The sequence below is a fragment of the Cyclopterus lumpus genome, chromosome 14 (assembly GCF_009769545.1).
Source record: "Cyclopterus lumpus isolate fCycLum1 chromosome 14, fCycLum1.pri, whole genome shotgun sequence".
NCBI lineage: Eukaryota > Metazoa > Chordata > Actinopteri > Perciformes > Cyclopteridae > Cyclopterus > Cyclopterus lumpus.
The window spans coordinates 17,115,014-17,129,609 of NC_046979.1; the positions used below are offsets into that span (position 1 = coordinate 17,115,014).

Here is a 14,596-nt window from a genome sequence, read left to right on the forward strand (position 1 = left end):
CGGTAGAACGGGTCTCTGTTGAGCTTGAGTTACACAGCAGATTGTTCCTTAGATCCTGTGACCATCTCTCTACACGCTGGGTGAGCCGTGACCCCAGCAAGTGGTCCCACAGGCCAGAGTGAGTGCTACAGGGCTGGAAGCAGATGGCCCTCCTGATGCCACACTGACTCACAGATTGACTTTAATTGCCCGGGCTGATCATTAGCCCATTGGGTCTGTGCAGGCCGGGGCACTCGATGAGTCGCAGGGCCTTAAAATAGGGGCCTGGCGAGGAGCGTCGCGACCTCACCGCGTTCCCAAGGACCTCGCACAACGCATCTTTCGCTCGCTCTCTCTCTCTCTCTCTCTCTCTCTCTCTCTCTGCTTTCCTGTCTGACTCACTGTCTCCACAGCAGTGCTGACTGCACAGTTGTCAGTCATTCAGTGTGTGTGTGTGTGTGTGTGTGTGTGTGTGTGTGTGTGTGAGCAGGCTCTTGCACATGCAGACTCTCTGAGCTCCCCAGGCCATGACTCCAGTCCCTGTGACAGTAGTGAGCTGTGCTGCTCTGACGTCAGTGGACAGCACTGTATGTCACGCCCTGTCTGCTTCTGTGTGTGCAGCCATGGAGCTGGACCGCTCTCGGATCAGCTCCATGGCTCCACAAGCGCTAAACCCTAAAACTCTGCTCGCATTCGCTTTAGTGATCAGAGAGAGTCACTATAGGCTGCCCATGTACTGTATGTGTTTTCCAGTAGAGGCAGTGGAGCAGCACTCCGCCAGCGCGCCCCTCCATGCTTTTACAGGAGGAGCGGTTTCCTTTATTTATGTTTTGGGGTCATGTTTCAGTTTTTCTTTGGAGATGCACCGTGCGCTGCTCTGTCTGCACACTCACGTGCGCACAAGGGAGGGAGGGAGGGAGGGTGTGTGTGTGTGTGTGGGGGGGGTCACGTGCACATGCACGTGTGCCTCCTCGGGTGCATGAGCACCTGTCTCCGCGAAAAAAAAAAACCAACCACTGCACTCTGACACAGGCAGCGGTGAAAGGCTGGCTATTTCCCGAAAGTGGAAGAGAAGGCTCACCTCATTTGCCCGAGACTTAACTCTCCCCAGGACAGCAGACGCATCCTCTCACACTGAAGCAGGCAAACAGTCTGCCATGGAGACCCACTGTCTGGGTTCCTGTGGTGGGGAAGATGAGCTGCTGCAAGAGTGGCAACGGTAAAGCTCATTATGTCTCAACTGCTGAGCCGCTGGTCTAGAAATGAAAGTCGAGCTGCCCGGCTTCGTAGGCGGCGTCTACCTTTTGGACACTGCAGGCGACCAGCAGGAGGACAGGAAATGGAGCTTCAGACGCGGAGTACAGTGTGCCTGTGCAAGGGCGCCGGCCTTTTTATTCACAGGAAGATCCGAGCGTCAAACACTTTCATTCCCTCCATTCTGGTGAATTGTTCTGCTTCAATTTGTGGTGAAGATGCCTTTTTATTCATGTGAAGGAAATACAAAATACATACTCCAGGGGACAATTTCAAATACGAGGTTTTGGTTTTGCCTTCGAATGTACCTTCTTTAAATGTGCACGTGTATCATTGACCTAGTCACGTCAAGGATAAATGAATGCGCTTAACTAATTTATAAACTCCCGGACTTAAATAGCGCTTACATGTTTAAAACTTTCTGCGCATCCACAACATTTCCTGCGTATCATGCGTTCTATGAAGATTTCTGAGAAGCAATCTATTCTATTATGATTGTGTTCTTGCAAATGTGTCATTATTATTATTTCTCTCAGTGGCCCTGATACTCCTGCGTAGTTGACGGAGTAGAATTCCGCCTTTCGGCTAACTTACTCTCTGGCTAATTAGCAGCAGTATTATAAGTTTGAGTTGCCGTGTTCCCTCAAGTCCACCAGACAGCTCTCCCTGCATCTGTCGAGGTGGAGTCTCAACAACACGCATTGCTTGTGAGGTTGCATACTGCCCCCTGCTTTACTAGAGGCATTGCTGCATTCATGGATCGAGTCCCGTCCTAGCCGTTCTTCAAAATAAAAGATCTCTGCTACTTTCATGGACGGAGGGGGGGCGGCGATGCCATTGTGCCTGTGAGACCCTGCTCAGTGTCTGCTGCCTCTTGTTTTGATCCCACCCACTGTTCGAGACCTACGGGCCCCACAAGTTGGGTAGCTGCTAGGTGTCTACCCAGCTGCCCCCTCCTTTCCCTCTATCCTCCCATCTCTCCCTCCCGCTGACTGTGCTAATAGCCCTCCAGTAGCTCTCATCGTCCCTTTCCCCAGTGCACGGACACATGCATATGTATATGCATATGTATATGAACATGTGTAGATGTATTCACGAGCATGGCGCACAGCCCTCTGCATGCATGCACACCTCCACTCAGTGGAAACATTGTGTTCAGCTCCAGTGATCAAGCGGAGGCCAACGTTGCAGTGCTATTTTTGGTCCACGCCACACGTTACCCTACTTGCCCCTGGTATCTGGAGCAGTGGTAGATTGTGTAACGGCAGCGCACGGAGCCGGCTTAAATATAATGGGGTCTGTCAGCGTTTTAACTTGGCTATAAAATCCTATTCATGAAATAGGGCCTCGTATTATTACCAACGTTAATACACCGTATTTCATTTGGCACCTACATTAGTAATTCCTACAAAAGCAAGCTGGCACCGATCACTGCAAATCCACAAACACATATTTAACTTGAATGGTGAAATGACACTTAATGCACTCGCTTCCATTTAAGAGAACCTGAAATTACCCCCCTTCATCATTCATCTGTCCCCTCCACCGCCACCCTCAGGATTGGGAGATGGGCATTAACATGCATAAAGAATTAAGGCTGTTTACTTGGACACTAATGAGAGGAGGCTTAAGTAGTCTTGTTTAATTAGTATGATTGGCTCCACGCAGGCAGGGCCATAACAAAGGATTCGCTCAGAGCTCACAGGACCTTTTCAAACTCTGAGTGTCAGGACTGATGTCAGAGGAGATTGGACTGCAGAGACATGTTGCCTTTACTGATCCCAGGTTGGAAGAGAGCGCTGCAGTTAAAGGCACTGAAGCAGACCATTACATAAGCATCACTGCAAGGTCAGACATCTGTGTCCTCCCTGTCTGTCTCCCTCTATTTAAGTCACAATCACCAAACCGCCTAGAATATTAGGGTTGTGAACCAAGACCCTATCCCATTTGCAAACCAGTGTCACTGTTCCCAGACCCGAATGGATTTAAATGTTTTTTGCCTTATCTATTCTGGCAGATTCCACCCCTTCTTCTGCGCCTTATTGTTTCACTTCCCATTCCTTTTTTCTTTATCTACTATGTGTGTGTGTGTGTGTGTGTGTGTGTGTGTGTGTGTGTGTTTGGGGCGGGGGGGGGGGGGGGGGGGGGGGGGGGCTGAGAGGTATTCTGAGGCTTGAAGAGGCAGCACGTGTTTAGATCAGTTCTGCAACATAGGAGCCGTTTACTTTTTGCTGAAGTGCATGGGAAGGCGTACAAAGAAGAGGTCGAAAGTGCGGCTGCACTTCAATAAAGAGCCTAGTTTGTCCTCTTTGATGCTATGCCGCCATGCACTTCAGCTACAAAGACACGGCGCTCTTGTCACTGAGAATTGAAGTAAAAGACACTGAGCTTTTCCCTGAGCTCTCGACGCCACATCACAACATCACAGGCGCTCGCTCGCGGTGTACAGCTGTGTGATGTGTGTGCGGAGCTGGCAGTTCCATGGGGCTGGAGTTATTTCCAGGTTGAGGGTATTGTGAGCAACATAAAAGAATATGTTTACTGGCTCATTATAAATTTGCAATTGATTCATTTAGAGTCGTTGGTATGGTCGGTATGGTATACGCCATGCACTGTAGAAACCGCGAGGCAATCTGCAATTCATTATGCCACTTTTGACAGACAACATACTGTGTATGGAGACCGCTCTTCAGCTGAAGGGCTCTGGGTCGAGCCCCCTCTCCAGCAAGAATACACCCTGCTGAAGCGCCCTTGAGCAAATCACTCGGTGCCTGCTAGCTCCAGCGAGGCTCAAACCACACCTCACCTCTGACCTTCCCGCGGAGACACATTATATGTTTTCCATCTGCGGCACGGTGACCCGGCGCTCGCATGTTTGTGTGGCGCATGAATCCCGAATACGCTGCAACGGTTACGACGGATCAGATGATGTGACTCAGTGTGTCAAACTAATTTTAGAACATGATGATGTCTTGTAAAGGAGCAGAGCACTTCTCCTGCAGCAGGGGGGGATTTTTCTTTTCTTTTTTTCTATGTGCTTCTGAAAGCTTAGCCAGTTTAAATTTTACCAAGTGTATCTCCTTCCCGGCCTCATCATGTTGTTCAAAGGTATACGATACGTGAGCAATTACGACCATAAAGCCAGGCTTTGCTGAGCTCTGGGCTCACTCCACTTTTGTAAATGACTTTTTTCTCCTCTTTCTAAACCCCCCCCCTCTCCTGATCTGAAGCCACAAAGTCTTAATGGCAAAGGATCAGTGTGCCAAATGGTTTCATTACATACAGAAACCATAACCTTTGGCACAGAAGAACCGCAGCTTAGGCAACAGGCGACACACACGGGTACAAACCGTAGACACGCCGATCCCACACATGTACACACACGGTCGTAATGATCATATCAGTGAGCGACAAGAACTGGACCACTCTTATTGTACTATAGAGGTCAGGGGTCATGGTGTTGTAGAGCCAATATGTTAGAGCCCTGCCAATAATAATACCACACATATATGTGTGTGTGTATATATATGTGTGTGTGTGTATATATATATATGTGTGTGTATATGTGTGTGTGTGTGTGTGTGTATGTATATTTATATGTGTATATATATATATATATATATATATATATATATATATATATGTGTATATATATATATATATATATGTGTATGTATATATATGAGTATAAAATATATACGTATATACATACACATATATATATATATACATATATATGTGTATATATATACGTGTATATAATATATATACATACACATATATATACATATATATATGTGTATATATATATATATGTGTGTGTATATGTGTATGCATATATATATATGTGTATATATGTGTGTATACATTTGTATGTATGTATTTGCATTGCCTGGCTCACTGTAGGAAGAGGTGCATCATGTCCTGTGGTCAGCTGTTTTGCTAAATGCAGTTGAGTAGTTACACAGCAACAGTACTCGTGATTCTGGGATATTATACTAATGCGTGCGTACCTGCAAAGCGGCTGTATTTGTCTTGCTTTAGTGGCGTGTAACAGTTACACGCATACAAGGTTACAGAGATGTGTTCAGTGTCTGAAAAGTGTTCCATTATCTTCGTGTTATGTTATCATTTCATCGTTATAGCCACAACACTGCCACAGTCTTAGTCAGTTTGTCTTATTTGCACAAAGAATTACTCCGAATGCCCAGATTAAAGCATTCGTGTTTCACTTGCATGATGCTGAGGGACTCGCAAGAGACAGACTTCAAGTAAGAAAGGGGACAATGTATGCATCAGACGCCGAGATATCCGGATCTTTAGTCCCTATTGTTCACGCTCCAACAACACCGGATCCTACAATTCCCAAAATACTCATTCTTTCATTAGACCCCCCCACACCCCCCTCTCTCTCTCTAAAAATCTGTCTTCTTCAAGTTCCAGGCGAGATCGCCCTGATAATGATCATCATGCAATGCGAGTGCATTTAATTTGATGTGTGAAATCACCGCAGGGCCCCTTTTTAAGCGTGTGGTCAAGTTATTAAACAACCTGACTTCCCTAGGATCCCAAGTTTATATCGTCTAAAGGTCAACTCGATGTACAAAAGACGCGTGGCGATGCTTTTAAAAGGACTAAAATATCGGCATTGGCTGAGCGCATCCATCTGCATGGGTGCGCTTTGCGGCTTCGTCCTATTTGAGTTCTTTGTTTAATCTTTCCACCGTCTCCACCGTGGGCCCGTTCTATGTCAAGCCCTCCGCTCGGCGTCCTGTTTCCCCCCCGCGTGACCTTTTGGTGGCTCGTGCACGGAATCCAAACACCGCCAGAAAGCAGACATGCACGTGACAGGAGCCATTTGAATGATTGACAAGCAGCCCGGCTCTGTTAATCAGGTTATGCTTACTCTGATTAGGACCTTGATGCGAGTAAGGTAACCCGGTTAAGGTGTTTACATGAGAGTTGCAATAATATGCGTATTGCATTAGCCTGGTTATAATTCAATTATTGGTGTGCATGCAAATGCTCTCTCTCTCTCTCTCTCTCTCTCTCTCTCTTTCTCTCTCTCTCTCTCTCTCTCTCTCTCTGGCTCATTCCCAGAGACCAGTCTCTTTATTCAAGGGGAGGTGGGGGGGCTCTCTGTGTGTACTGTAGGTCTCCGTTGATCAGAGGAGAGGTGAGACATGAGCATGTGTGTAACGGTTCATATGAAAGCCACCTGGCGCTCTCCAGCTCTGTGATTTATGCCTTTGATAACAACAAGCCAGAGATGCTTTCAACAACAACAAAGTAGCGCTGAAGGATGACAACAATGGGACACTTGTCAGTCTGCAGATGAAAAGATGTCTTGCTAGGTGCCTGTCTCTTTTGTAACTTTGATATATACAGTATATTCCTTCCTTCCTTTTTTGTTTTGTTTATTTGTCTCTCTGTGTTTCCCCCACATCTTATCAAAGGTTATTGATGAAGCAAAATGTGAAGTGGAGTCAGTTTTCCATCTCTGACAGAGTGCCTCCCTCCTCCTTTGCGGAGGCGGCAGTGTGCTCCGCTGCCTCCGCGATGACTTATCAACAGACTTATTTCCGCTGGCTTGTCCTTCTTACTGTCATGCGGTGACAGGAGAAAAACACGCATCTCCTGGAGGATTTCTCATACTTTTCTCACATTTATTACATCGGATTTGCAGCGAACAGTGACACTTAAACACCTCCTATGATGCAAATGCAAAATAGAAAAAAAAATCTTACGGATAATTAGTAATTAGAGCTTTTCTAAGGCAAACAACCAGGAATGTTCTTCTTTTTTTTTTAGCAATCTTCTGTTTGGTTTCCCTTTCTCTGTTTCCATGAGATTAGCCCCGTTTTGATAGGATCAATTAAATTAAATTAGCTTGACACGTCAATAATCCATCATTAAAAACATTTTGGTTATGGCAGTTCAATAAAAAATTACACATTTCAGAGTTCGCAAGTAACCCTATTCATCTTCTTAGCTGCTGGACTTATTGTAAGTTGGAAATTCGAGCACTTCTTATGAGCTACTTATTTTTCACTGTGACAACTGTTTTAAATATTTCACAAATCCCATGCAAGACCTGGCATGCTATAATGATCCATTTTTGCAACTAGTGTAATTCCACCAAATTAAGATATGACTTATCAATACTTAAGAACCGTTAGGGGGATAGACACTTTTTACGTAATTGTAAAATCAATAGTTAATGCAAAAGATTTACTGGAGGATTCCAACATTGCAGAATGTTGTATTCATCTAACGAAAGACATGTGGATTATCATTTGTTTTGTTTTCACATTATATCTTTTCTCTTTATTGTCGCTATGGGTATTATCGTTTTATTCACATAGTAGTCATATAATCTAATTTCTTGAACTATATTTTTTGAGGTGTCCAAAATATCTCACAGAGTTCTATGAGAATCAACCTGTGTCCTGACCTCATTTCCTCCTCAATTTCTCATTCTCTTTGTCTTGTCTTCTCTTTGTCTTCTTCTCCTGACGTCGCCGCTGTCCTCCTCCTGCTCATCGGTCTCCCCTCCTCTCGGCTCTCTCCCGTCCATCTCTCTCACTCCTTCTGTCTGCCACCCAAAACCGAGTGTAGCTTCAGGCGGAAAGGCTTCTTCACGAGCCTCTTTTCCTAAACCAAGCTGCTGTGTTAACCAGCGTAGCATGAATACCCTGTTAGCCAGTAAGCTAACCCTGGTGTCAATGCTTTTTAAAAAAAATAATCACGTCTGGGAGTTTCCTTTATCACTGTAACATCTCGGTAAACAGCAAAAAAAACGTTGATGCGGCACTTTATTCACAGTTTCTAAACATTGAGTGTGTAATGTACTTTTTCTGACTTTCCGCTATGTGGGATTTCCACCAAAAAAACGAAGTGCTGTGCATCGCATTTGTCCCTATTAGTTTTCAGTTTCAGAGAGATATTAAAACATGGGCAAAGGCTACTTCATCCATAGGGCTGCCGTGGAATATCAGCTGTCCCTGGGCTCCTCCTGTGCATTAGAGAGTTGACAGTTCTTCTTATAGCAGAAATGAGCGGAGTGCTCTGTGACTGATGGCGCTCCTTTGTCAATGACGGGAGGAGCTGCTGCTGGCAGTTTTGGGCCAAAGAACAGTACAGATTACATTAACATCAGTCAAGCTGTTGTCAGACGGGTGGGACATAAATAGGACCTCATTGATTCATAATGCAACAACTTTTCACTGTGGTGTTTTCTGGGTAATAGGATCAGAAAGTGGCTAGAGAGGCAGTGAGCCAAAAATAAAGATCTGCAAAAATGTACCAGAACTCGTGCATCAGGAGAAAAATCAGGTGGCGATGTTGAGGATTAAGGAGTTTATAAGCGCAAGTTAAGATTGTGCAAAACCCCCTTCCTCATGTCCCGGGTTGAATGTCTTTTGAGATAAAGTACACATTGCAAGCTTGTCCATCAATCAGAGAATCGGCAGTTCGATCCCCACTTCCGACGTGTCCTTGGGCAAGCTACTTCACCCCAAATTGCTCCTGCAAGCTGCTGCGGTGTATGAATAGGTGCGAATGGTTAGTTGGAGTCCTGATGGACAGGTGGCACCTTGAATGGTAGCCCCTGCCATCAGTGTATGAATGTGTGTTAATGGGTGAAGGTTGACATGTAGTGTTAAAGCGCTTTGAGTGGTCGGAAGACTAGAAAAGTACAAGTACAGTCCATTTACCTCTTAGTATACTCTGGTGATGAGTATTTGACACACAGTACAAATTGAGGCAATGTGGGGCCCAGCGTGGGTATCTCAAACTTGGATTCTCGCGACGTCATAAGATTGCGGGATCACGGGACCACATGTCACACGATAACCCATCTTGCCAGGTCTAAAGTGGTGCGTTTGTGTCCGGTACGCTACAGCACAAGCCAATCGGCCTCCTGTGAGGAGCTACTTAGATGTGGCATGGATGTGTATGCCACATATGGTTCGTTCTAAACAACAATGGAGGCAGTTATAACAGAACTGGAGGGTATTTCTTCATGGAAAGACGAGCAAACAACAACAACAACAACACCCCCGGAAGGCTTTTCTCGATGGAAAAGATGTTTTCGCTCTTTTCGGCCAGAGAATGATTGACAGATGGTTTACCCAATCAGCCGCCAAGTGTTTTTTGAAAGTGCCTGCCCTTTTCCAAACGGTTTCCAAGGACGGCTTCTCAGAGGGTTATTGTGTATCAAACCAGCTGGCGGGTCTGGTTAGGCTATCTCAGGACATTGTGACTGACTTGGTAATTCTTTAATTGAAAGCATGCAATGCAAGGCAGCTTAAAATCATGGTGATATTAGGAGGAATACATCATCATCATTGTGATGGCGGCACTGTAATTAATTTAACCAATCATATCACCTCGTTCTCTCTACTTTAAAAGCAATGTGATATTCAGCAAAGTTCTGACAGTTTTATAATAGAGAAAACAAAGCTTTTGACCTGGCTCGTGCAGGCAGTCGGTGCGAGCAGAAAAAAACACAGGAAACCTTGACACAAAAATTGCACTGCGCTGTTTGATCACCGTGACACTGCCCCTACTGCTCCTCTCCTCCTACTTCAGTACAGTCAAGTTCACAGAGGCTCACAAAATACAGGTGCAGGCGGAAAGAGAGACGGCGCGCACCCACGAAAAAAGCTACTTTACAGGCATGGCGCTGCAGTATGTGCTGTGCATTATCATGAAAATATGAATGCACATTGTGCCCCTTCAGCACCGGACCGACAATACCATCGATCGGACATGCAATTCTGTCCGCCACGTTGCCTTCGCTAAAAGTCTGTTTTCGGGTTGGGCGGGATATGGACACGGGGTGACGGTTCAGCATCAATTTCTATATGTTGCTCAATGTATGCAAACAGTGGAGGTGAATGGGGAGAACTCTACAAGTTAGTGTCAAAGTTTTTTATTTTGGAGATAGATTAACTCTCAGACTGGGAATTAGCTGTTGAAATGTGCAACTGTTTTTGTTGTGAATATGAATCTTTTGTTCAGGAAATTCTAATGTTTGGGTTGAGAAAGTGCAATTATTTAGCTTGGAGAGAGGGCGAAATGAGATTCTTGACGGCGCTCATCTTTCTTTAGGTCTAATCTGTCTTCCTTTTTCTTTGTGCACTCCTGGAGAAGGCTGAATTTCTGTGCTCCAGGCTCGAGGAGCAAAAGCTGAGGACAGTTCCCCGGAGTCCGGACACCAAAGGCCCCCGGGCCTCCACAGCTCATAAACAGATGTGTCCTTGTCCCCAGCCAAGCGCAGCCACTCAAGTGGCAAAGCAGGGGCCCAATAATTGTGAAGAATTGAAAGCTAAATATTGGCTTTATCTCGTCAGTAATAAAAGGGCCATGAAATTGATTTAATGCTGCAGCGCTTCTCTTGGGTGGCTTCTTACAGCGTGAGCACAAAACAATGAGCAGCAGCCATCTATTAATTAACCCACCTAATCCTGCAAAGTTAATCTCTCACCACAACTTTGCCCGCAACTAACTTCCGAGCCAGTGGGTCTATTGGGGGTGTCATGACAATGGCAGCGCGGGGAAGATGGATTCAGCACTTAGGAAAGGAGAGAGAGAGAGGGGGAGAAAGAGGTGTGGAGTGTGCTGCATGAAACACTGTTCCGCCCAGCAACCGTGGGGACTGTAAGTGGAAATGCAGGGGTGCATGGCCATCATTAGCATAGTATCACAGTTGATTTGTGTTTTCGTGAAAAGAGGTGGAGAATATCATTTGAGCTGTACGAATCAGTTCCCGGTGTAGCGCAGGCAGCGGTGGCATAAACGCGGCTGATTTCAGTTGCCTTATGTCGGTTTTTTTCTTCTTTTTCTTTGGTTCTCCCCCCCACCCCGACGCCTTGCCGCCTCGGCCCCTTATTCTCTCCTGAGCTGTTAGATGGTTGGGGAAAAAAATGACATTTCTTTCTCTTCTTCACCTGCCTGCCAGTCGCAACATGATGGCACCTCACACTCAACACACACATTCATGGTCATATTGTGTCGACAGAGTTGTGAATTACCTCCCTCTCAGCCGGCTGATGAAAAGCTATGTGTTTTTCTCTTTGGCTGCGGCTCATCTGACCCTGCCCTGTCACCTCCTCCCTTCCTCCCCGCCTCCTTCCCCCACTCCCTCCCTCTCATCAGTCTTTTGTGTGAGCCCCTCTTGGTGGAATAGCCGTACAAGGCCGAATCGGAAAATAGGTCACCCACTGGTGCACTTCTCACCTCCACAGCATAACAAAACAAAACAACCAAAAAAAAAAGATTCTCTAAGGTGTCCTGTGCCATTTCATAAAAGGTCTAAACCACACAGTCTCCAGCATAAGGCCAACACATAGAAGAAACGTGCAAATGCACACACATTCAACTGGAGAAATTAAAAGGGATTCCAACAGAGGGAATTTGAAGACCATTTTTTTGCGAGTGAGGAAAGCATTTCCTGTGGAGATAATTTTAGGTGGCTGATTAGGCAGAGACGGTGTTGAGCCCTGAGTGAGGAATCTCATCACCACCGCTAATGACATGCCATTCCTGTGCTGAGAGAGGAGCCCAGGCCCTGGGCATGGACTCGCCTCTGTCAGCGACCTCGAGCTACTGTGTTCATTAAGGCTAACAATGTAATTACAATTCACAGATACTGCGTTGGCTTAATTACAGACTGATTATTAGGCTGATATATATTTTTTTATATAATCAGACCATAAAGAAGTAGATTTATATTTGCATGGTAGTAAGGCTTTACACTTATGATGGTGTCATGAAACTGACAATTTGGACAGATTTCTGAATGCTTTTAAAGCTCCACAAATCTCACTATAAATATTTACCAAAGAAGAAACACGCACAAGAGACTTGTTCAGTCTTCACATAAGCTAATGGATTGAAGTCTCCTCTGAATGAGGACTCTTCCAACAGATGTCCCCAACTGCGCATCGTTTACCTGAATAGCCGAGCAAAGAATGTGGAATATTTTTTTCTGCCTCGTGCATCAAGGTGGATGATTCGGATTCCATGGAAAGTCTCGGTAATTGGGAGCACTCCCGGACAAAATGCAGGCATGGTCCCCAGTGGTCGGGCGACTATGCCCATGTCCATGCAGCGCAGAATGTCTGTCATCCTTCATCCAAAGCGTGTGACATAAACACCCTCCAGAGCCAAATGCTTTCACTAATAGAATCAGGGACTTGGTGAATTGAGAAAGTCAGTTTACTCACAGTTTTATAGATGATGAAGAATGTGCACCTCTCCAGTCAGGGCAGAAATGTTCTATGACAATCGAGAGGGTCTGAATTTTAAGTACGTGCTGTATAATATATATTCCACTATTATAACGCTAACGTTTCGCGACTCTTTAAAACATGAATGAAAGTTTCTGTGCCATGGTAATTTTAAATTGGCCTCACGGTGATCATGACAAGCACTTTGAAGCGGCACTAGTTCTTTTTTTTATTTCAGTGTGATATTCGGCGAATTGCTCTTGGCTATCCCTCTGTTTCTGCGTATGGATCAGTGGGTCTGCAGGGTTTTGAATACCACAGTGGGTTCAGTGAGAGTCTGCTGATGGATGTCGCCCTGACATGAGCCCCAGTCTTTGACAGCTCTAGTTTTATCCCGTAGCTCAGTGCTGGTATCAACATTCTCCTGTAGCTCTGGGACGTACTCATCCATGTGCAGGAAGTGATGTGTGTGTGTGTGTGTGTATGTGTATGTGCCTGCAGGCTTCCCAGCAACAGCATACGGACCGGTGGCGGCAGCGGCGGTAGCGGCAGCGCGTGGCTCAGGTAGGGGGGCCCGTGGAAGAGGCGGCTACTTGGCGTACCCACAGAGCACAGGGCCAGGTAAACGCTCTGTCCATGTTCTGTGTGGCTGCTGCTCTCTCCAACTTCTCCTGCTCTGCTTCTCCCCATAGACATAGTCCCCCGAGCCCCCATGCACACCATTTGAGTTTAGACTGACAGCATCGTACACACGAGAGGTCTTTTACCCAGGGCCTCTCTGTGTACACGGTCCCACTCTTAAAATTGTTATTTTGATTTGACTCCAAAAAAAAAGGGAGAAAACCTATACCAAACATTCCTTGTAGGTTTAGTAAACCAGTAGGGAAAACGCAATAATATACAGTAACTGTAATACAAAGAATTAATAAAAATGCCACAAGACTTTAATCATATTATGGATGAGATTCATAATATGATTAAAGTCAGCATATGCAATACATCAGACTGTATGCATACATTTAGTCAAATTTAAGAAATTGTACTGTAATATTAAATGTTTAACATGTTGACTATTTCTTTTTATGTGCATTGCACAAAGTCTACATTAAATAATGAGTGAAAACTCAATATGCATTTTAACAAATACAAGTACATTTACAAAACAAATATAATGTCAACCTTGATTTTTTTAATTTTAGACATTAAGTAAATATTGTTAGTTTCACCAACTTTTCTGTTTACATTTTAACTCAAACAAGCAAACATAATAAACCAAATCAGAGGTACTTATGAGACATTACAATAAAAATAATTTTAAAAAACCTGTGAACCTCCCATACAAATCATAATTTGACCCTGCAATGTGTTCGATATCAGTTTCCAAAATTACGTCAGGAAATCCAGCTCTCTTAAAACCCTTCACACCTCCTACACAACACTCCTTCTGGAAGATTTAACCAACTTAACTCCGCTTTACAGGCACTACACAGCGGTCACACATGGGCCGACTGTCCCAAGAAAGTTGCCAGTAATTTACGGTTTCCAAAATGACAAACCTCGATAAAGACACTTTAGAGAATTTTAAAGTGCAGCTCAATGTCTCATTTATAAACATAGTCCATTAAACTTTTTTTTAAAAAGACTCCCCACACCATTAAGAGAAAGACTTTCAGCTCCACACTAGACCTCACTGGTACGTGAGAACACAGGGGAAAGCCCAGAAAAAGAAAACGCACAAGCCGTGTCGGCCCAACCGCCATGTTTGATTATCTAAGCCAGTGTTTTAAAGTCTCTCAAGGAGTCTTTGAAAAACTTCAGAGGTCCAAAAACTTTGGAAGGATATTACTCTCTGCTGCAAGATAACACAGATAATTATCGAACTATGCACATGTCACATGTGTTGATGAAAGCAGACATACACATTTAATAGATGTTTAGGGGATTGAATTTAGAAGATACTTTGTTCCTTTAGTCTTAAGATATCGTCTTATTTTAGTTTTAAAGAAGGATCAGCTCCGGGCTGAGAATGACGCATTCCAACAGTCTCGATTAAGTTTCGTCGTAACTTTCTCACACTTTTTACCTCACGTGAAGGAGGCCGTTTTCACACATTGCTAGTTGCTAGTCCT

At 44.8% G+C, this 14,596-nt stretch overlaps 1 protein-coding gene across 9 annotated transcripts in view; it reads left to right on the forward strand.

Annotated features, from left to right (window-relative positions):
- Positions 1 to 14,596, forward strand: part of LOC117742576 (RNA-binding protein Musashi homolog 2) — a 221,202-nt gene that overhangs the window by 182,532 nt on the left and 24,074 nt on the right. For 5 of the 9 annotated variants that reach the window (XM_034550081.1, XM_034550080.1, XM_034550082.1 and 2 more), the window contains exon 11: positions 12,969 to 13,088. The exons of 1 other annotated variant lie outside the window; for it this stretch is intronic. In XM_034550081.1, coding sequence (XP_034405972.1) covers positions 12,969 to 13,088 — 120 coding nt within the window. The remainder of the gene's footprint in view (positions 1 to 12,968; positions 13,089 to 14,596) is intronic. 3 more of the 9 variants (XM_034550085.1, XM_034550084.1, XM_034550088.1) reach the window with 1 other exon arrangement.